The sequence below is a fragment of the Ptychodera flava genome, chromosome 22 (assembly GCF_041260155.1).
Source record: "Ptychodera flava strain L36383 chromosome 22, AS_Pfla_20210202, whole genome shotgun sequence".
In the NCBI taxonomy this organism is placed as follows: Eukaryota; Metazoa; Hemichordata; class Enteropneusta; family Ptychoderidae; genus Ptychodera; species Ptychodera flava.
The window spans coordinates 7,582,235-7,603,751 of record NC_091949.1 but is presented as its reverse complement, the minus strand read 5'-3'; the positions used below and the strand labels follow the sequence as shown (position 1 = coordinate 7,603,751).

At 38.0% G+C, this 21,517-nt stretch overlaps 1 protein-coding gene across 1 annotated transcript in view; it reads right to left on the bottom strand.

Moving 5' to 3' along the window:
* LOC139122581 (anthrax toxin receptor 1-like) overlaps positions 1 to 21,517 on the bottom strand; it is a 27,829-nt gene extending 6,312 nt beyond the window's left edge. Inside the window, exons 1-13 of the mRNA XM_070688129.1 lie at positions 21,284 to 21,517; positions 19,555 to 19,632; positions 13,824 to 13,901; positions 6,454 to 6,560; positions 5,662 to 5,735; positions 5,032 to 5,184; positions 4,528 to 4,588; positions 3,691 to 3,789; positions 2,975 to 3,044; positions 1,758 to 1,839; positions 1,253 to 1,348; positions 631 to 759; positions 204 to 353 (exon numbers count right to left, since the gene is read on the bottom strand). Coding sequence (XP_070544230.1) covers positions 204 to 353; positions 631 to 759; positions 1,253 to 1,348; positions 1,758 to 1,839; positions 2,975 to 3,044; positions 3,691 to 3,789; positions 4,528 to 4,588; positions 5,032 to 5,184; positions 5,662 to 5,735; positions 6,454 to 6,560; positions 13,824 to 13,901; positions 19,555 to 19,632; positions 21,284 to 21,438 — 1,332 coding nt within the window. The 5' untranslated portion in view covers positions 21,439 to 21,517. The remainder of the gene's footprint in view (positions 1 to 203; positions 354 to 630; positions 760 to 1,252; positions 1,349 to 1,757; positions 1,840 to 2,974; positions 3,045 to 3,690; positions 3,790 to 4,527; positions 4,589 to 5,031; positions 5,185 to 5,661; positions 5,736 to 6,453; positions 6,561 to 13,823; positions 13,902 to 19,554; positions 19,633 to 21,283) is intronic.

The window sequence follows — 21,517 nt, the reverse complement described above, 5'->3', positions numbered from 1 at the left end:
GCCATGAAAGCAAGATCTGTGATTAGTTGGGGAAATATAAAATTTATTCGGACAGTTTATGGGACCTGTCAGGCTCAATACCAGAGTTCAAGGTCAGAAGTGTTGGTTCAAAGGTATACTAAAATATATTTGAAATTAAAAGAGCATGAAGGTATTGAAAAATATCAGTGTCTTTGTAGTAGTGATACATTTAAATTCCAGACCTTCATTTTCTGAGCGCAGGAGGGAGAGTTCTTTCCAGATCCGTGCATTCCGTTTGGCAGGGGGTCATCTTCTGGCATTGTTACAACAGCCTTGTCTGTCTTCTCCAGTTTAGCACCAGCCTCGGTTGAGCCTTTCTCACCCCAGTCGACCTAAAATCACAAAACAATAGACATTTAGAATTTTCATCTTTTCAACACTTGTATTCGTTTTATTGGGGTTAGAGCGTCTGAAGAAACGGTGTGACTTTCGTTTTTCGTATCAGTCTACAGGAGGCACAATTCACTACAGAGGCGTAACAAACTTCTGAATAAACTTTTCAACAAAACCCCATGAACTTTCACCGTTATGGCTGTAAACGGCAACAGACAGATAGATATTTTTACTTGAAAAATACGATCAAGACGAGCCACATCAGGTATTTCTCACCTCCATTCTCTTCATTCCTCCAGCACCTCTACCACCGTAATACGATGCGCTCACTGTCGGCCATTTGTTTGGGTCGGTGGGACTCTCCGGCACAGGTTCAAATTGTTTGGGTTTAGGTTTTGCCACAACCTGTGAAGAATAACCAAACACCATTAATAAAATAAATGCATGAAACGGCAGTGTGATAAACCAGAATAATTCCCATGGTTCGCTGCGCGCTGCGGGCTCGCAGGCCCTCATTTCATGCATTTACTGGCCAGTTCCAATCTTTGCAGATAATATCGATGCGCCCTCAACGGTATCGTGGGCGCCAACACGCATACTGGGGTGGAACCAGATAACTTTACTTGCTGAAGTGGCTTGAATGACGGTGGAAGGACATTGCCACGGTGCACGAGAAACCAGAAACTCTGCGAGATCTATATTTAGTATAGTTAACTAAGTTCATCGTTCCTTCGTGGTAATCACAAGTATGGACAGAGTCCCGTTCTTAACTTTTCATTCACCAAATTTACACTTTTTGACATCCATGTGAAAAAATACTTGATGCCGTATTATCTCATTAAAAATGTAAATTTCTGTAGAAAAATGGTACGATTCGGTAGTATGGTCGATTACTTACCACACAACACAATACTTGCCAAAACCACCACAGTAGGAGAAGTCCCAACAACAGGAATATGAGAAGCATCGACACACCGACGGCCACCCAGTCAGGCTACACAATCAAAATAAACACCAAGAAGGTTCAGGGATTTTTCGATAGTCTGTCACTGCAGGCCAATAAATTAATTCGATTGCATACCGCTTGCAATCTCTTGAGCTTTGTCTTATCTCTCTATCCCACCTTTTTGTCCTCAGTGTACAATTAATCCATTCCTTCTCTATCTTTTTCCGTTCAAATTACAGAAAAGTCCAAATCCTGCGAGTCCCGGCCCCTTAATTCTAGCTTTCTAAAAGTTCTCCAAATATCGACATTATCACGGGTATTACTTCCCTGCAACACACGCTCAGTTAACTAAAACATATCGCATTATTGTCAAGAAATACACAACAATTTCGAAGAAAGAATTCGTCATTGGATGTAAATCACGTTAACACGAAACTTTCAAAGTCTGACAACTTACAGGGACGCACTCCATGGCGGTTATGGTGATGTTACTGGAGATGAAAGAACGCCCATTGACCGTGACTTGGAGGAGAACGTAACTGAAAGATATCAGAGATGATGTAAATTAATAGACTTACAGACTTGCTCAAAGTCAGTGAATGTTTAAAATGAAGCTGTTTGCAACAGCTCTTCCATCTACTTCTACTTCCTGTGCAAATACACCTCAGTTCGATTCGATTTGTAATATGCATTTCTAGCTACCGTTACAGAATGGGGTCTGCGCTTTACCTCAAGACATGTTGATCCCTCTGTAATGGTTTCCCTCGACATGGAAAGTCTTACACGTTTGCTAAAACTTTCCACAGGGAAACTTCAGACCATTCTTCCAAATCAAGAATGAAAATCACAGTGCAGATTTTTTATACTACAGCAGCGAATTCAATGTGTGCAAAATTTACCCACATTTGAAATTCAAAATAGCCCGAAATCCCTGTATTAACTCCACGGGGAAAATTAAATTCCCATTTTCACAAAAAATAACCAAGACTTCGAAAACTTCATTTACTTCAACAGCTTGACAATGGGCTTACACAAGCAGCAAAAACCAGAAAAATATTGTAAAAAATATTGGACCGATGCTCAAGTTGTTGTAGAATGCGCCATGACGGATATTCTGACTCTCAAGCCTTGACAATTCTTTTCTGATATACCACTTGTGAGGGCTCATTGTAAAGCTCTTGGAGTAAGAAAAATATTGCATGTTATAGTCCGCGTCTGCTATTGTTACATAACTGGCATTGCAAAACGTGTAATGCCTACACGTTTTCATGTGATTCCATTTCAAAGCAAAAACCAATGGGGTAAAGTACTCTTATTGCTTTTTATGAATCACTCGACTCACATCATTGCATCTCCAAAACTAAATCGTAAAACAACCAATAATAGAGTGAACAATCCATGAAGTTCTCCAGTTAAATCCTGCAGTATGTTAAACATAAGTTGATATTAACATTTTATTGATTAGCTGTCATTGTGTCAATGACCGCTAGGGCATCGACCTCTACACCGGAATATGTAGACAAAATCTAAAGGAAAGGGTTATCTTGGTCACGATATCCGATTAAAGTAAATTCCTTGGATATTACAAAACATTTATGAACACAAGTGCCACTAAAGATCAAAAGACAATGTACACGTTTCGTTTCGTTTCTTTTTAAAAGTGTAAAATATTACCTGTTCGGGTCTGGTATCTTGGGTGCCGGGCACATTAAGTGGTTATCCGTGATTTTTGTCGGTACTTCAACTGTTAGATTAAAATAATTCGAACATTAACAATCCAAAGGGTTTTTATTTGCAGCCTGTTAAACGTATTTCAAAGGTTATCTATCTTAACATGGAGCCATGATCTTAACAAGCATTAAATCATATGGTTGCATGATGTCAAGAACTGTCCTGCGTGAAGCAGGTTTTATTGCAGATTTTGGAGGCTCTAGAATGAAACGTTTGATGTTTGGTGTGAGCATAGAAAAGAGTTTCATAGCAATAACATTTTACAATATACTTGTACTAGAAACTCTAAAACACAAAATGTATATTGATGCAACTGTTCTTCAAACTGTCACCCATTTACATGTAATGTCGTAAGCAAACATCGACAAGATGAAAAGGGCGTCCTTTACGGTATTTGACAGGTAATCGCACACACTGCTATCACGAGAACTACTACGTTTGTAATAATGACCTACTATCAGTCCAACAGCTGTCGACGAACCAAGAAACTTGAAGAAAAACAACAGGATCGGACGTACGTACGACGCGAAGATTAAAATGCATGCACCGGTCTGGTGAAGAGAGTGAAGTTAAATTCTGATCGGTTGTGAAAAATAGGGCTTCAATAAAAATAACTTTGCTCTGAAACATACGATACGATATAATGAAAAACAACGTACCTTGATTTTCAGTTTCATTAAGTTTGAAATTACACATCACCATGGATAAATTATTTGTTTTCGTGAATCCACGCCCCTTCAAACTTACAGAGAAGCTTTCTGTATTCAACAAAACAAAATAACAACGTGAGGATCATAGAGGGCGTTATCAATTTAAATATTCACTCTACGACTATAGTCAATACGTTTTAGGGACACGATCATTGTTTTTGTCTGTTTCTACATTTCGAAGCTGCTATCGCAATATTTGGCATTTACTCAAGTTTTCTTATTTCTATTATTAAAGGGCCCGTACTGCTAACTTTTGAAAATTTTTTCACCATATTTGTATCATGAATGTCAATCCTAATTTCTTGTTATACTGCCCAAGGTATGTTTTATTGTACACAGAGTACAGCTTGTCAACTCAGCCTGTATGTGTGTAAACTGCAGTGTTATTTTTGAAAAGTGAATTCTGGTCCGGACCAGAATTAAAATGTAAACAATAACATTTTACACATAAAGTCGCTAAGTTGACAAGCTAAATAGTGGGAATTTCAACTTTCTTTTGAGAATAGAATAAGAAGTTGTAGTTAACATACAAAATAAAAATAATGAAAAAAATCATCATAAGTTAGCATTGCTGGCCCTTTAACGTTATTGTATTGAGGGCTGATGGCCTTGAAACACCGAAATAAACCAACCATACATAATCGCATTTGCAATTTATAATACAAACGGTTAAATTACTGAAATGAAGTTCAAAGTTTTACCATATTCAAAACGGTTTCCTTCTCAGTGAAGCTTGATTCTATGAATCCTGCTGTGGATCAAATACAAAGCAATGTCAGCCCTTACCTTGTGTACAGACAGTGGTCGGGGATGCTGACAGAATTTCAATACAAGACTGCTCCACAATCTGAAAGATGACAAATTCAAAATACTCATCAATGAAAAATGAACGCCTCAATTTAAACCTTACTTGAAAATTTACAACTTTTACTGTCATTTCCTTTGTGAGTCGTAAACATAGCTCGTCCTCATCATCGATTTGAATTCCTTCTCCCCACTCCCCACTAGAGAAAATCCCTCTCCCAATTACAGAAGCTCTAAACCCTCACTATTTCTCTCTCCTCATCAGAAGAATACCGAAAACAACAGAATCCTAAATCCTACCCGCACACTGGGTTTCCCTCATTAGCCGGCGGAGCAAGAGCGTGAAGTTTCCCATTCCGCTGAAGACAGAAAAAGTGCCCGCTCACCAACGAAGAAATCGCTGGCGAATACTTTTATTACGATCACCTTTAGCAGTTTCCCTTGATAAGAATTGCACCTAACATTGCTTTGTCATGACAACCTCACCTGGTCGATCAGGTCAGCAAGATCATCAAACGTATCCCCAGTAAAGATGTAGTCTTCTGGTGGATAATTGGCGACGGGACGGAGCTGTTCCTCTTCAAAGTCTCCAATGCCAACAGCGATCACAGTCGCTCCAAGATTCCTTGCTGTGTTTGCCTGCAACACACAAAGCATAGCCGGATATATTCTCTAATACTAAAATATTAGTATACTGTTGTTGGTATTAAACTTCAATATTTCAAATCTCTCATATGTAAGAAAACGAACATGTTGTGTTTTCCAACTACTTTTGCTAATTTGCCTGAAGGTTTGGAAGCTTTAAAACTGCCGTAACTGGGAATTTGACTTTTTTTGAAATATCATTAACGACCTAAAGTTTATATCAATTATTAGCATTTGAAGACTTGTGAATGTGTGAATGTGTGTGTGTGTGTGGGGGGAGGGAGAGAGAGAGAGAGAGAGAGGAGAGAGAGAGAGAGAGAGAGGAGAGAGAGAGATAGAGAGAGAGAGAGAGAGAGAGAGAGAGAGAGAGAGAGAGAGAGAGAAGCACACAGTCTCACAGTCTGAGAAATAAGTTATCGCTTTGGCGTTAGAGCGACCTGTTCAAGGCACACTTTTAGACTCAAGCCATACCTCCAATATCGCAAGTTCTTCGTCGTTCAGTTTACCGTCTGTCAGAGCGATGACAACACTCGCAGCTCCAAAACCTAACATTCAAGATAAGCCAGGAATAAATACCAAGATTGTCAAAGAAACGATGCTGCAATGGGTGTTGCACATACATAACGGTGTCGGCCTGACACAACTTCAAAGTACATAGAATATGCATCGAGATACGAGAGTTACATAGAAAATATACCTGTACCAGTTTTCGACAAATTCGTTCGAAGCTTCCTTTCGTTTTAATTTTGTTATGGTTCGCGAGAGGGATTTGAAACCCGATAGAAGGAAAGAAATATAAATTTGGCAAAAATGCTGAAGGTCCTTTTAACCTCGAAACTGAAAAACTTAAAACAGTGTTAAAACTTTGTTCAAACTTTCCTCAAAGTTCAAAATCGCGAATACAATTCGGTAACAGTTTACTGCATTTTTACCGATATTTGAAAGCCAAAATGGCCGACACCCCTGTGTTTACTCTACGGGGAAAACTATGTTTTTGATTTTCACTTAAATAAGACAGTGGAATCTTTGCTTACTCCAAGAGCTTCAAAATGGGACCCTACAAGCTAGCTTTAGACCAGAAAAGAATTGTGAAAAATCGAGAGTCTTAATGTCTGTCCCCGAGGAGCGAAACTCTCATTGCCCACACGCCGGTATAAGATTTGAAATTTAAGAAACACATCGTCTCAGTCAACATTTTCGACTTCTACTGGGAAGAAAACGGAGAAATCCAACGAGGAGTAGGAGGAAAGAACTTATACCAACCCATTTTATCGATCTGTTGATTAGCTAGAAAAAGTCCTGCTTGCATGTAAGTACCGCCACCTGTCTGCGTCTGACGGAGATCATCTATACCCTTGGATATCTCATCTCTGAGGACGTAAAATAGACAGAAATACGCATAGAAAATAGAATTCATGGATCAGCATTTCATAATTCAACGCGAGAAAAACTGGAGATTTTTGAATTCTAAGATAGTGTCAATGACACCAAGCTTCCATATATATTACACATAGTACATATATGGTTTGTAGGCGTGCGTTGACCCGCAGAAGACGGTTTCAACCATACACCAGAATACTAGTATCGGACAAAAATTTTTACCCATACGAATTTCATCAGGCATATCTCGTAAAAGTCATCTCTTGGAAACTACCGATCGGATTTGAAAGCGGTTAGATATGTATTTTCAGAGAATGAGTATTTTGTCAAAACAGGCACAAAAGTTTAAACGTGGAAATGCAACCACTGTTTAATGACCATTAACTGAACCCACGCCTGGATATCTACAACCGGGAAACCAATCGGACAGGTAGGCAGGCAGGCAGATATAGAGACAAACAGGCAGGTACATACATACATACATACATACATACATACATACATACATACATCCATCCATCCATCCATCCATCCATCCATCCGTACGTACGTACGTACGTACATGCATCCATCCATGCATCCATGCATCCATCCATCCATCCATCCATCCATCCATACATACATACATACATACATACATACATACATACATACATACATACATACATACATACATACATACATACATACATACATACATACATACGTCTCACAGGCACTGAAAGTCATGGCATACTGGCAAGTACACGTGCACACTGGAACGAAAGATTGATAATTAGCAGACATTTGGCTTCACCATATCTGAGCTTAAGCGCCGTTTCTCTATTGTGTGGTTACATCCGCCACACCGTTCAATACCGCAACAATTAACAATCCAGTAAAACTAGATTTTGTCTTGTGAAATTCTTGAGCACTCTTGACAGATGTTGAGGGAAGACGGGTGTATAACCCCTATTTGTAACAATCAACCCTATTTGTAACAAAATTTAATTTTCAAAAAAACTTTGCCGTACATGTTGAAATATTAATAACATATGCATATTTGTATGTTTGAGGGCAATTTTCTTTTTTTTTCCTTGTCAAAACTCATTTTTCCGGAACTGCTTTTGTTACAAATTGGTTGATTGTACAAATAGGGGTGACATGTGTCAACCCTATTTGTAACAATCAACCCTATTTGTAACAATCAACCCTATTTGTAACAAAATTTAACCAACTTGAAACAAGACCTAATTTTCTAAAAGACTTGGCCGTATTTGATGAAATCTTGATGAAATATACATATTAGTATGTTTTGGGGCAATTTTTATTTTTCCTTGTCGAAACTTATTTTTTCCGAAAATGCTCGTTAGATTAACTTTCGTTGTGCAGGTTGCCTAGTATAAGAGGCCTACTCGTAAGATATAATCGAGTTGTGCAGATACATGCCAAAGGTTTGTTTCGGGGCAATTTTCACCAATTTCGGTCGAAAATGTTAAAAATCTTGTTTTCTGACCGAAATCATACTAAACCTATATGGGGTTAACTTTTGTTACAAATTGGGTTGATTGTTACAAATAGGGTTGACGTGTCAACCCTATTTGTAACAATCAACCCTATTTGTAACAATCAACCCTATTTGTAACAAAATTTAACCAACTTGAAACAAAACCTAATTTTCTAAAAAACTTGGCCGTATTTGATGAAATCTTGATGACATATACATATTAGTATGTTTTGGGGCAATTTTTATTTTTTCCTTGTCGAAACTTATTTTTTCCGAAAATGCTCGTTAGATTAACTTTCGTTGTGCAGGTTGCCTAGTATAAGAGGCCTACTCGTAAGATATAATCGAGTTGTGCAGATACATGCCAAAGGTTTTTTCGGGGCAATTTTCCCCAATTTCGGTCGAAAATGTTAAAAATCTTGTTTTCTGACCGAAATCATACTAAACCTATATGGGGTTAACTTTTGTTACAAATTGGGTTGATTGTTACAAATAGGGTTGACGTGTCAACCCTATTTGTAACAATCAACCCTATTTGTAACAATCAACCCTATTTGTAACAAAATTTAACCAACTTGAAACAAAACCTAATTTTCAAAAAAACTTGGCCGTATTTGATGAAATCTTGATGACATATACATATTAGTATGTTTTGGGGCAATTTTTATTTTTCCCTTGTCGAAACTCATTTTTTCCGAAAATGCTCGTTAGATTAACTTTCGTTGTGCAGGTTGCCTAGTATAAGAGGCCTACTCGTAAGATATAATCGAGTTGTGCAGATACGTGCCAAAGGTTTGTTTCGGGGCAATTTTCACCATTTTCGGTCAAAATGTTAAAATCTTGTTTTCTGACCGAAATCATACTAAACCTATATGGAGTTAACTTTTGCTACAAATTGGGTTGATTGTTACAAATAGGGTTGGCGTGTCAACCCTATTTGTAACAATCAACCCTATTTGTAACAATCACCCTATTTGTAACAAAATTTAATAATTTTGTACAAAAACCTAATTTTCAAAAAACTTGGCCGTATGTGATGAAATCTTGATAAAATATGCGTATTTAGGTCTATATTTTTGGGAAATATGTCGTTTTTCAAAAAAATATGTTTTCTAAAATTGCGAGGTGGTTTATTTTGAAATTTGGTATACAGGTTTCTGGAGATAATTCCCTCAAGACGTATTGAATTGTGCTGATCTATGCACGACTCTTTTTTGGCAATTTCGCCATTTTTGCTAAAAAAAAACAGGTCAAAAATCTTCTTCTTAGAATCTACTCGTCCTATTGCTTTGACATCTTGTATGAAGTTTCCTTGTGATGACGTTTTACCTAATTTTTAGATAATTCATCACAGATACGGCCTTGGCATTTGTTTGGATTCATTTGAACCCTCAATGCCGCTGCTTTAATTTATACACTTGTTTTTATTGTAGGCTCTTGTTGGTTGTTTCGGCAAAAGGGTTTTTATTGCTTCCCACTTATCAAATTCTTCCAAATATTTTGACGGGCTTTCTTTTTTATCCTTTGTTTTGATATGTGTTTGAGCCTAAATGTTGTTGTGAAGATCAAGTCATTTTATGTTGTGAATGTTTGTTTGTTTGTTATTTCTATTTACATTTTTGAGTATGGTTTCTGTTTGGTTTATGTTGCCGTGCATGCTCTGTCTATTAATTTGCTTGTGAAGAATTCTACTTTTTCTTGAAATCGATTGGGTATTACACGTAGGCGAGTATCTAAGAATTTCGCCTTTGATGGGTCCCTTAAAGGTTGTTTTGGGTGATCCTCTGAGCAGGCATTGGAAAGTTCCGGTTGGTTTTGTTTTTTTAAGTATTTCTCAACTGTAAATTTAAATGTTGAATGCATTTCCCGTGTCAGTAGTGTCATGAAATCTACCACCATTTTATATTCAAATTGAATGTTCGTCAGTTTGTATAACCTGCTGTAGGGAGATTTTCACTGACAATTAACTGGGAGACAGAGACACAAGGGTAATTTCCCACTCGATGTTACTGCCGAGCGCTGATGGATAAGTAACCCTATGACCTTTGATGAAGGGATGAGTCAAGTGCATGGCATATTTCGTATCATAAACCTCAAGAGGTAGACTATCATTATGTTATTATCTGCATCGGCCGCACCACTTCTTAGATTCGGAGATTATCGTTCTGAACACTCTTCAGAATCATGTTTCATCTCTCCTTTTTATGTTCATAGGGATCACGATAACATTCAATAAAATTATGATTACTCAGATCGAGAAGTATCTGTCCCTCGAATTCTACACAATGCACTTGATTATATTTTTGTGATATTCTGAACTACTTGGTGACCGATACTATAAGGTCAAACACCAGATCGAAGGTATCTGGAACATAAACGACTCCACTCTCTAACTTTGGACACCGTATGTGTAGTGTCTCACCTATCTGTGCCTGGCTTGGATTATGAGTAACTACATGATGGGTCCTTTCTGCCTTAATTCCATATGGTTTTCGGCTGCTGAAGCTTGATAAAATTATCGATTTTACGGCATTGCCATTGCTGTACGGCATTATTATTGGAGTAATACAGAGAAAAATACGACTGAAGGAGGAAAAATATCGAACTCCAGGGCGACGTGATTGAAAGTTTTTAAAATTTAAAGTTTGATGATGATTTAAGTTACTATGAAGCATCCTTTACAGAGGCCGACCAAAGTCTCGGTGGCCTGCAGATGGATAGGATAGGCAAAAGAAAAAAGTTGTCCTGTTCCGATAACCCGACCTACCCTATTTTTTAGCCTGCGACCCTAAACTTTTTAGCAACGTAAACACGGAAGTAACAAAAAGACAGAAAACCCCCGTAAAATCACGTGTTCGTCACCTGATATTTGATTTTTGCTTGGGACGTCGACGTCTTTTATGTAATTAGTCCTTTAATATGTATGATACGCTTTTTCTGGAAATGTTGTGGTAAGTGTTAGATCGCCCTGAACCCCTGAAAAGTGCATATTTAAAAAAAAAATATTGGGGAAAAGAAAACCAGCCGACCTAACTGCCCTATTTTGAAACCATGTTATTGGAAGAAGCAAATTAATTTTTTAAGTTTTAAGTGTTACAATTAGCGTTAACTTTTGATACAAATAGGGTTAGTATAACTTCTGTCAGAAAAGAAGATTTGTTTTGCATTTTTGACCAAAATTAGTGACTGATGCCCCCCACCAAATTTTGGCATGTATCTGAAAAACATGATTACCTCTTAGATAGAGGCCTTTTATCCCTAGAAACCTGCACGCCGAAATTTTATCTAATGAGTAGTTTAAGAAAAAATGAGTTTCGACAAGGAAAAAACAAGGAAAATTGCCCCGAACATACTAATATGTATATTTCATCAAGATTTCATCAAATACGGCCAAGTTTCTTTGAAATTTAGGTTTTGTTACAAATAGGGTTGATTGTTACAAATAGGGTTGACACATGTCACCCCTATTTGTAACAATCAACCCAATTTGTAACAAAAGCAGTTTCGGAAAAATGAGTTTTGACAAGGAAAAAGAAAGAAAATTGCCCTCAAACATACAAATATGCATATTTTATTAATATTTCAACAAATACGGCAAAGTTTTTTTTAAAATTTAGTTTTGTTACAAATAGGGTTGATTGTTACAAATAGGGGTGATACAGACGGGTACATCACTGAGCAGAAACTTGTCACTTTTTTAAAAAAAAGATGCATATCTTTACAGCTTCCCCATGAATCAAACAAAGCTTTTGTGATTTCCGAATGACACGCTTTCAAAAAGGTTTAGATCAAGAGACCACGATACACATCAAAATCTAGCATTTCGTCTGGCGCAATGACGTTTTGAAATTCGACTGATGTAGAGGGCGCTTTCGGCTGAAGATGAACGCGCCAAGTTTTTCTCACATGGTAAATATGTCTGTGTAGGGTGCCTTAGAATGCTCGTAAATTTATTAAGGAAGATATAGAAAGAGCCCTTAGTAGAACATTGACTTGTAATATGGTTCAACTTAAATGAAGTATGAGGGAAACGAACAGAGTCCAATTTTGTCTGCTGATTCGAGAAGTATAATCTCATTGAGGTTATAAGGTTAAGCAATACATACTTTTTTCAATTACTTGTGTTATCAAACACTGGCAACGCCAAGGAAATTTCCGTTTGGAATAAAACAGAACGCACATAATAAGTTTAAAATGACCTTCTCTGTAGTACTTAAAATTTCGACGGGAACTTCACGCAGAGAAACTTGAATTTCACCGATGTCAAAATTCTACGTTTCCTCAATTTGCCGCTTAAAGTAGTTCATTTAACAGCGGGTGTGTCTGTGAAAGTGATCGTTTTGCACTTTACTTTAAGTTTGCTTTGTCTGCAAGGTCAACGGTATGACCGGGTTTGACTGGGACTCTCAAGACTCACGTGGCTTTTAGCGAAAAAAACCGCAATATTTATCAGAGGAAGCGCTGCAGAAGTTGTCGGACACGCAGCAAAATGAGACAGCCAGCAAAACGGGGTCATTTTCGACCTTGCGCATGCGCACTGGTCTGATGAACAGCTTCGATTTCATGTCCATATTCAAGTTCAGATTATTTGTGAAAATTTCGATAGTGAATGTTGTTCGGTCGATAAACATTGCTGATGAACATTGCAAACATTTATAAGTTTCAAAAGAAGTGATGTCGGTAGATTTGAAAACTAATCAGCAATTTTATGAGCTGTTAACTCGAACATATCTTGCCAAGCAGCTTATTCAATGAACAGTATGAGCAAATCTCAACCAGGGTCACCTCTCCGCACTTAAACCTTGACAAAAATCACGTGACCAAGAGTCATGTGAGAGAATCGGAACAAAAATGCAACTCTGATTACTCAAGCTCAGACTAAACGGTTTGAAGTAGGCTGTTGGCAAGGAAATGATTATATAACATTAACAATTACAAGAAAATTTTACAAATTGGGGGAAAAATCAAGTTAAACCTTTAAATCCATAGCATCCATAAACGTTTGTCTGGACAACCTAATGAAATGATCCAAGAGGAAGCCCTCGTTTTGTTGAGGAAATCTCCACAAGAATGGCAAGTTGTTTGCCTTGTCAGCAATTAAATCTGAACGAGGTCCTCTGATACATCTACACGATATGTAAGAGTAGTACGTTTCTGATCCGTTCTTTGTCTTACACAGAGATTTTTGTTGTGTTAATTACGTCACATGTCACGTGATGAACAGAATAATGATAACTTAATAACAATTCAAATATAATGCGTATGTAACAAGTTGTCGGCTTGGTTTCTTGCCGTTCAATATTTTGTAGCTTGGCTTGCTGTTATTAGGTCTTCTTTTACCCTAGAGTAGGCTAAAGTTAAAGTATATGGTTCGTTTGAGAGAGAGGATTTCTTGACAAGTACGGCTCGAACTAAAGCAAAATTAGAGTAAATTCGTTCGGTAGGACGTACGAAGATAATGGAGAACACATTTTACTGAAGAACGCTTCAGATTTGCTTTGAGTTAAATCCTGCACTCCTTTTCTTTCCGCCACATTAACAAAACATATACTCACACAAAAACCGATCTACTTCCATACCCATAAAATCCTAAACAATCGCATCACGCCATACCAACCTATTAACATTCCACGTCTACCTGTTTCGTATCATCATTATATCAAATCTTGAAATATAAATACAGACGATTTCTCGGACAAAGCCCGGATGTAAGGCTCAGTTCACTGTGCAGTAGGCAGGGTCAGGGACGAATGAAATATTGCCTTACCTGTTTCCCGTCAGAGGTAGGATAAGTTCAGTGTCATCGACATTTGAGAATGATATGAACGAAACTCGCAAATGTGGGCTGAAATAGAAAATAGAGAGTTTACTGTCTAAGTTCGATTAATGTATTCTTGCCGCTTCATCAACGTTTCTCTCTTTTATCTTCACTAATACCTCTCTGTTTTTAAAGCAATTATTGTCTCTTTGTAACGTTTTGACATAAGTAGTGATGATAATGATGATGTCGGCGACGAAAACATAAGCTATGTGGCTGATGATGATGGTGGTGATGATGGTGAGATGATGATGATGGTGATGATGATGATGATGATGATGATGAGATGATGATGATGATGATGATGATGATGATGATGATGATGATGATGATGATGATGATGATGATGATGATGATGATGATTGTGATGGTGATGATGGTGATGACGAGGAGCAGGAGCAGGAGAAGGAGGAGGATGAAGACGACCACAATGATAGCGATGGTGACGATTTCGCATGTTTAAATGGTAGTGGAGGGGTGAAGAGTTGGCGGGTGATGAAATGTGGTGTTGGAGCGAAAAACAAAGATGGCTATTGCAGGGACAATACTTGAACTTTGATAACGTATCAATTATTTTGGTTTTCAAAACAACTAGATGATTTTAATGTGTTCGAAAATGCAATGGTAGATATTTCGTTGTGGTTTTACGAGCAGAACAAGAAACTGCTTTACAGACAATACAAAAATAACGGACATGTGAAAAGTAAAAGCTTATGGAGATTAGACGGTAAACAAGAGGTTGTCGCTATTTTTCAGGAACAAAACATATATGTAGCTTAAACCTTGTAATGTTCAGATATGAAGGATTTTGTGATGACCTTTCGGTCATCATCAAACGTAGCGCTGCTGTAATATCGATGAAAAGGCCCGCCTGTAAAAATGATGGATGCTCTCGAAAGAGCACACATGTTAATACCAAAATCGTTGACAGTGAACCGAAAAACGAAGGCATTCAGTGACCTTAAAAGGAATTAAAAATTCTGTACGGTCAAGAGGTTACTATAAATATTGTTAAGCTTATTTAAGATTATATTTTCCGAAGAGAAATTTGTTTTATCTCTGTGTCCCTAGTATTGGAGACTATTTCCTGCTCAAGTCAACATGTTTATGTTGGTCTTTCCTGCCCTACTAGACATACTTGTGTTTACTTTTCGAAATCTTATCAGGGTCGAACCTTCAATTTCATGTTGTAAGTATTGTTAATTCATATAGCCGCTGAATGCTTCGATTCATTATACTTCATCAGGCATTTTGAACAGTGTGTGTGTTTATTTGAAGCGCAATTTAGACCCCGTAACGTCAAATTTTGTGTTTTTGGGGATTGGGTAGATTTTTCTGTCACGCCGAGCTGGGCCGAGGCCATGCACTGAATGTACCGCGACACACTTTTCAAAGATCAAGTATGAGATCAAACGACATCGCGGCATGCATCGTATTAATTGAGCGCCAAAATCGATTTTTGTCACCCTTATAAATTATACCTCAGTCAATCTTTGTCAGATTTTTGCCAAAATTTTGATAAAAAACTGAGGCCAATGAAATGCTGTGTTCATTTGGTCCAAAATTATCAGAAAAATTACAGAAAAGTTCATAAAAATTGGTAAAATGTTGGACTAAAATTTTGGTGGGAAAAATGTACAGAATTTCAAAGGGTTAAGCCAGAGCCTTTTACAGTAACAGATACAGCTGCGCTACCACTAGAGATTGTTTGATTCTTGCCAGCGTCGTGGAGCAGAAATCAAGCTCTGTCTCGAGAGAATGTCGCACTACGGCTTTTGGTGTGCTGCTCAGCTACCGGAGATACCTGAGTCAAGGCAAATTCAACATTAATATCGTTTACCAAACTTTCACAAAGGAAGTTACAAAACACAGTCAATGAACCAATGAGACAGAAATCGTACGTTACGTGCTTGAGTCATTAAAATGTTTCACACAAATTTAGGATTTCAAAGGAAAAAATCGCTTTAAAATGCTATCGTCACACACGATTTCATTTGGAAACAGTAGGCAATGCCAACGTTGACCGACTCGGATATGATATGCAAATTATGTGATAAATATAAGCAATTTTATTTAGGGTACGCAATGTTACCGTGGGTCACAGACTTAATTACAGATACTATCCAAACTACGTGTTATACAAATCTTTCAGTAAAGGCGCCTTGAACGAAAACTTAACGTTTGAAAGTCAGCGCAAAATACTCTCGCGAAAGAAGCTGCTAGGTGGCCAGAAGGGTGCAGTAACATTTCTGGGATGAAATCTTGATCTCTGTCATTTTCTCTTCAGCAAATTTCGACCCTGACTCAAAAAGACCCGACCTCCAATGAATCCGGTCTCCAAACTTTATACGTCAACGGGAAAAGACAACGCCAGTAAAGAGATGAGGCCTGCACACGTACCATGCAATCATTTCCTCGAGCTATGGCAAGACATCGGATCTTTTCCGAGTCAATGACATTTACAACTGACAACTATCAAGATTTCTTCCCTATACGCTCTGTTGATAAATTTCCGGAATATTGGACGACTCTCCTGAGATTGTTTCGTTCCTCGAAAAGGGATGATAATTATGCCTTTACGGTAATTTTCCCAAAAAAAATCATCATTTGAAAACTGTTACTTTTTTAGTTTAATAACAGTACATATTTATATGAAGTTGTATACACGATGATAGAAAATATGATTTTTTCGTCCTGTGAGTTTCCCGTGAGACTTTGCCAGTCAGTTCCTTCACAGCTGACGATTCTAGACTACAGGAGCGATTTATCTACAACGCTCAATTCTCTTCGATGCATGTATGCTGCAAAATGTCAGGAACAAGAACACTAGAACTTTCAAATTGAAACACAAACGCCTGTACCGAAATAGTTCACCAGCCCGAGGTTAAACAAACACAGTCTATACTCAACACATGTCCTACATTACGTGTCAACATCCGGGGCTCTATTTAGGGCACCGGATCAGAATGATGTCATGCCTCAAGGTACAATTATTTCAACCGAAATATCCCTCTTTATAGCTTTTTAAAGAACACGGCCTTAGTACCAGCAGACTATGTTACTTCTCATCTTTGTCTCTTTCAATAATTACTTGACCTGAACGATGGAGATACATAATAAACAGTGTGCAGCAAAACGAAATAATGAACTTTCATAAAAATATGCAAGAATAGCATGACGACGATGGTTTGAGTGACAGAAAGAAAACCGATTTAAGAAACAACATTACGCGCAGTTTGGCATAAAATCTCCATTAAGTAACTTTTCAATATTGTCTACTACTTTTTTCTTTTTTCTAATGCGTTTTGTTGTCCATCTTCCTCAATCACGTGAAGCTGCCAAAATTCAACTTTGTCAACATAGCCTGTATGTGTGGCATTGGTTTCAATTGATATTTTTGACAACCGTATTTCAATCTGGACTAGAATTAATATGTCACTGTAACATGGTATTTTGTTGCCAATACTTTGTGTTTGTAAGGCTAATGCGTTTTATTCCAGCATATTTTGCGGACAAGAAGAAGAAAATGCCCCCTCTACGGCATAAATGCCGGGCATAAATGAAAATGTAATCAGAAAATAGCGTTGTTGTCCCTCACTTTACTCATAAAGCTGCTTCAGATCTGTGCAGTAAGGGCAGACACCTTTTGATCCTTTGAGATACGTACACAAATATAAACTTCCTTAAAAATGGGGTCTCTATTCTCTAAAAGTAAACGTTTGCAGAAATCTTGGCACCGCTTTTGTAGGCACAGGCATCCGCGAGAATGGGCTATCACGTTATCGGAAACATTCGACAACGACCGGAAAGGGGTACATGTACGGGTCATACAGAAACAACAGCGCCGGAATGAAACTGTGAGAGCGACTCGACTGCAAACCATCAGTAATGACAGATTGTTTCTCTATCGGCCAATGGGCATCGACGCCGTGCCAGGCAAGGATGACTCATTCCACTGACCTTGTGGATATTTGAAAAGTTCAGTAGGAGAGATTGCAGGCCAGCGCTTATCATGGCCAATAAGCTTCTCAGGATATGATGTCAACTTTATAGAGCAACAAACTGCAGATACAAATCTGCGCCTCTACCTGAGAAAAGGGAAACCTTATCTCAAACTTTTCTTAAAGAATCTTTAATCCTTTCTTTTCCTGCGCCTCAATACACCTATCAATGAAGAATTGAAGGTGTCTAAAGCACTCTCAATTTTACGAGCACTGTTTCTTTGATTTTGCAACTCCAATGATAGGTTTTCACACCTTCATCGGAGGGTGACTGAACATACCTCATGCGACCTAACTGAAGCTAAGGTGACAAAGTGTTAATTTACTAGTCATTGTTTTTCAACGTTGGCATTTGAATGAAGTAGATTGAAAATCACCAACAAATGTATTACTTATTAAAGCACTCTATGAAATTTCCTTTAATTATCGAGCAAACAAAAACCTGGCGGGGAACGATAGTGTACTTGATGAAGACAAGTGTTTGCGGTCGCGATAAATACATTTCCCGCCAAGTTTTATAAGATTTTTCAGACCAAGAAAACGGAGGCAAGATTTTAATAGGACATCTCTCGCGTCGGTAACCAGTGGACCATCCCAATCTTGTAGAACCACACATAACAAAGATTTCACTCATGGGAAGAAGAGAACGGCGTGGGTGGCTTGACACCACATGTCGGTGACTGGTAGCATAATTCTTCAACATGTAGCGCTGGCGGCGATTTGTATCGAAGGATGGACTTCACGTGAGTGTATGGGTGAGTGATGAATATGATAGTCAACTGATACCAAATGCTCGAGTTCAAGGGTAAACTGTAATCTTCAATCTCGCTGGTAATTGTTCTATAAACACTTTTACCCAGCCACAAAATGACCGGCCACATTCCAGACTTTAAGCTGCGCTTTTTGAAAGCTATTTCTAAATAATCTGTCTATCATTCCTAAAATTGAAGATTTTGTTCCGACTAGGCAAGGAAACAATTGTGTTTCACTTCCTATGGCCTTTTCTTCTTCCTTTTCTGTTCAATAGAACAAATTTATTGTCTTTGTGTATTAAATCGATCGATTTTGTATTATTTTCAGGAAGGCCAGATACATTGCTAGTGATCTTGAAAAGTTTTGGTAGAGAATAGTAACTTAAAAAAAAATATTAAATCGTTTCTGGTATCTACATGACGATTGATCATGTAAACTGTAAACTTTGGCATGAAGTAAAGCGGAATTATACCAACACTCGTCATAACGTCTGCTTCAATTATACCTTTTTAAAAAAATCTTTTTCTTTATACGGAAGAGCCAACAAACAAATAACACCTATGTCCCTTCGAAAAACTGTCACTTTTTTAGAATATTACTGAAGCTGTGCAACATTGATTTGAAATGCAATGATGTGAAATGGCAAAAAGCACGGGAATATGTGATGAAAATTGCTCATACAATAGCGCATGTACAAGTGGTATCATTCGAAAGATGGGTTGGTCTATGCCCAAGAGGCATCTGGCGTGGCTTTTGAAGTTAGTCGCGTGTTTCGGGCTTGGTTCGCAGACGGTTTGAAATGCACAGTTAGATTGTGCACAAACGTCCGTGGCTTACCAAAATACTCTAAAAGAAGGTGAATGCCTTGTTTTTCTTGCAAAACACCGTTTTTAGCTTAATCAAAGATCTTGAAATGTGAGACTTACCTGACAAAACTGTAGACGATGTCAGACACAAAGTTGACCGTCTGGGTCCTAAACTGGTCATTGGTGACACTCGCTGACCTGCAAAGGTCACAAGGGGTCAGTATTAGAAAAAACACCACCATTTGTTTTGGATGCAATTGCGATGAGTCAGTTTCTTGCCACAATGAAACCAGCACATGCAGCCAATAATGAACGGAAACGTGGCCATATATAGGAAAGTGATCTTAAATTGTAAAATTCCCCGAAATATTATCGAATAACGAATCCAAGATAAGATTTCGCGAGAAATGCAGGCTTATTCTCGAGGGGACTGATTGGTATCAAAAAGTCTAAATAATTGCGAAAGAAAAATAAACACTGACAAATTGCAAATAGTCTATTCATTTAGACTCTAAGTTATCTTTTCAATCCATTAAGCATGCACGCGAGACTATTCTAGCGCGTCAATTAAGTCATCGGCAAAAGTTCAACTTTAAACAAAGTCGTCTACAATTGCTCGTTTTTCACCATCGTCTTTACGGACTTGCAGAAATGCACCACTACACATGTTTTTCATGATTATATATTTTTTTTATTTCTGTTTAAGTCGTTGAACATTTCAAAGCCTTCTCTTGTTTTGCAAAGTGGACACAGTCATGATTTATAGGGAACTGCATGGTTGTAATCTGGTGGGTGTACCGGATACGATAATCACTTTTCGCTCCAAGAACATCGCAAGTACTTGGAATAGCGGGATAGCCGTCTGCCCATTATGTAAGCAATTACAAAACCGATTCACTTCAGCCAGACACATACTTTTTTATGTTTACCATTCTGATGTTGACACAAGAATGCATTACATTCCTTTCAACTGCTGTTTTCAATGTGTTTTCTAGTAGGCCTACACAATTGTAAACAACACAAATTTTCGCTCCAGAAATCGGCCAACAAAACCCAAAAAAAATTGTCCAACGCGATTCTTTCGCCGTTTTCTGAATCAGAAATTTATTAAACTTTAAAAGCACAAGATAAAAATTGTTAAATTTTGTGGAGTTCTATACTTCAGTATGGGAGACCGACAACTACAGTCTTTAACTTGTTCGGGCTATTGATGAAACTACAGAGTTGAAATCTGCAGAGTTGCCTGCAGCAACCACGAGTCAAACGCATCGGTAAAGAAGATACGATTAAGTCACCTTTGTACATTTCATTTACATCATTTGTACTTCTCTGAGTCTGGTCAGATGTCTAACAAAATGAATATTATCTTCATTAAACAGCGTAATCAGCTTGTCAGGTAAGAAACAAGTTTTTGAGTTTTTTCCTATTCTGCCACGTCCGCAGCTTTTAGATTGTATTACTTGATGTGCTTGGTTTTTTATCTTGCCATGGCGTCATCAACTGCACTATCTTTATAGTTACAGTTTTAAACAACCTACATGAAGAATCAGGAACAGCTTTTATACCCCAAGATGTCTACACAATTACCTTCATGATCAGCCAGCTATCACGCAGGCACATTTAAACCATCTGACTAACGTAACATTTGACAGAGAATGCACTGGACGACGATAATTTTAGCAAACAGAGAACTTTCTATTGGCTGTCTTTTAACACAAGTACACATGAAATTAGGTGTGATGCCTGTGGAATTTTCTAATACGTGACAGGCATTCATTGAAGCCCGGAAGCCAGCTTCCTCTTCAAGTTTCAAAGCGAACTATTATGAAAGCGTTGTCTATGTACTCACCGATCTAGTATAAAGTACAAGTCGAAACCTCCGCTGCACTGCACCTCTCTCAGATCGTCAAGATCAAAGTAAGTTTGCTGACAGTTGTACAGCTTGGGAAACAGAGAGGCGAGTCCTAAAATAGCGATGAACTTTTGAAAGACCGGCCGCTTCATTCTGGCTTACCGCGGACCTGACAAAACGGACTCCCTCTCGTGCTGTGAGCTGAGATGCAAATGATGCTTGCACGGGGTC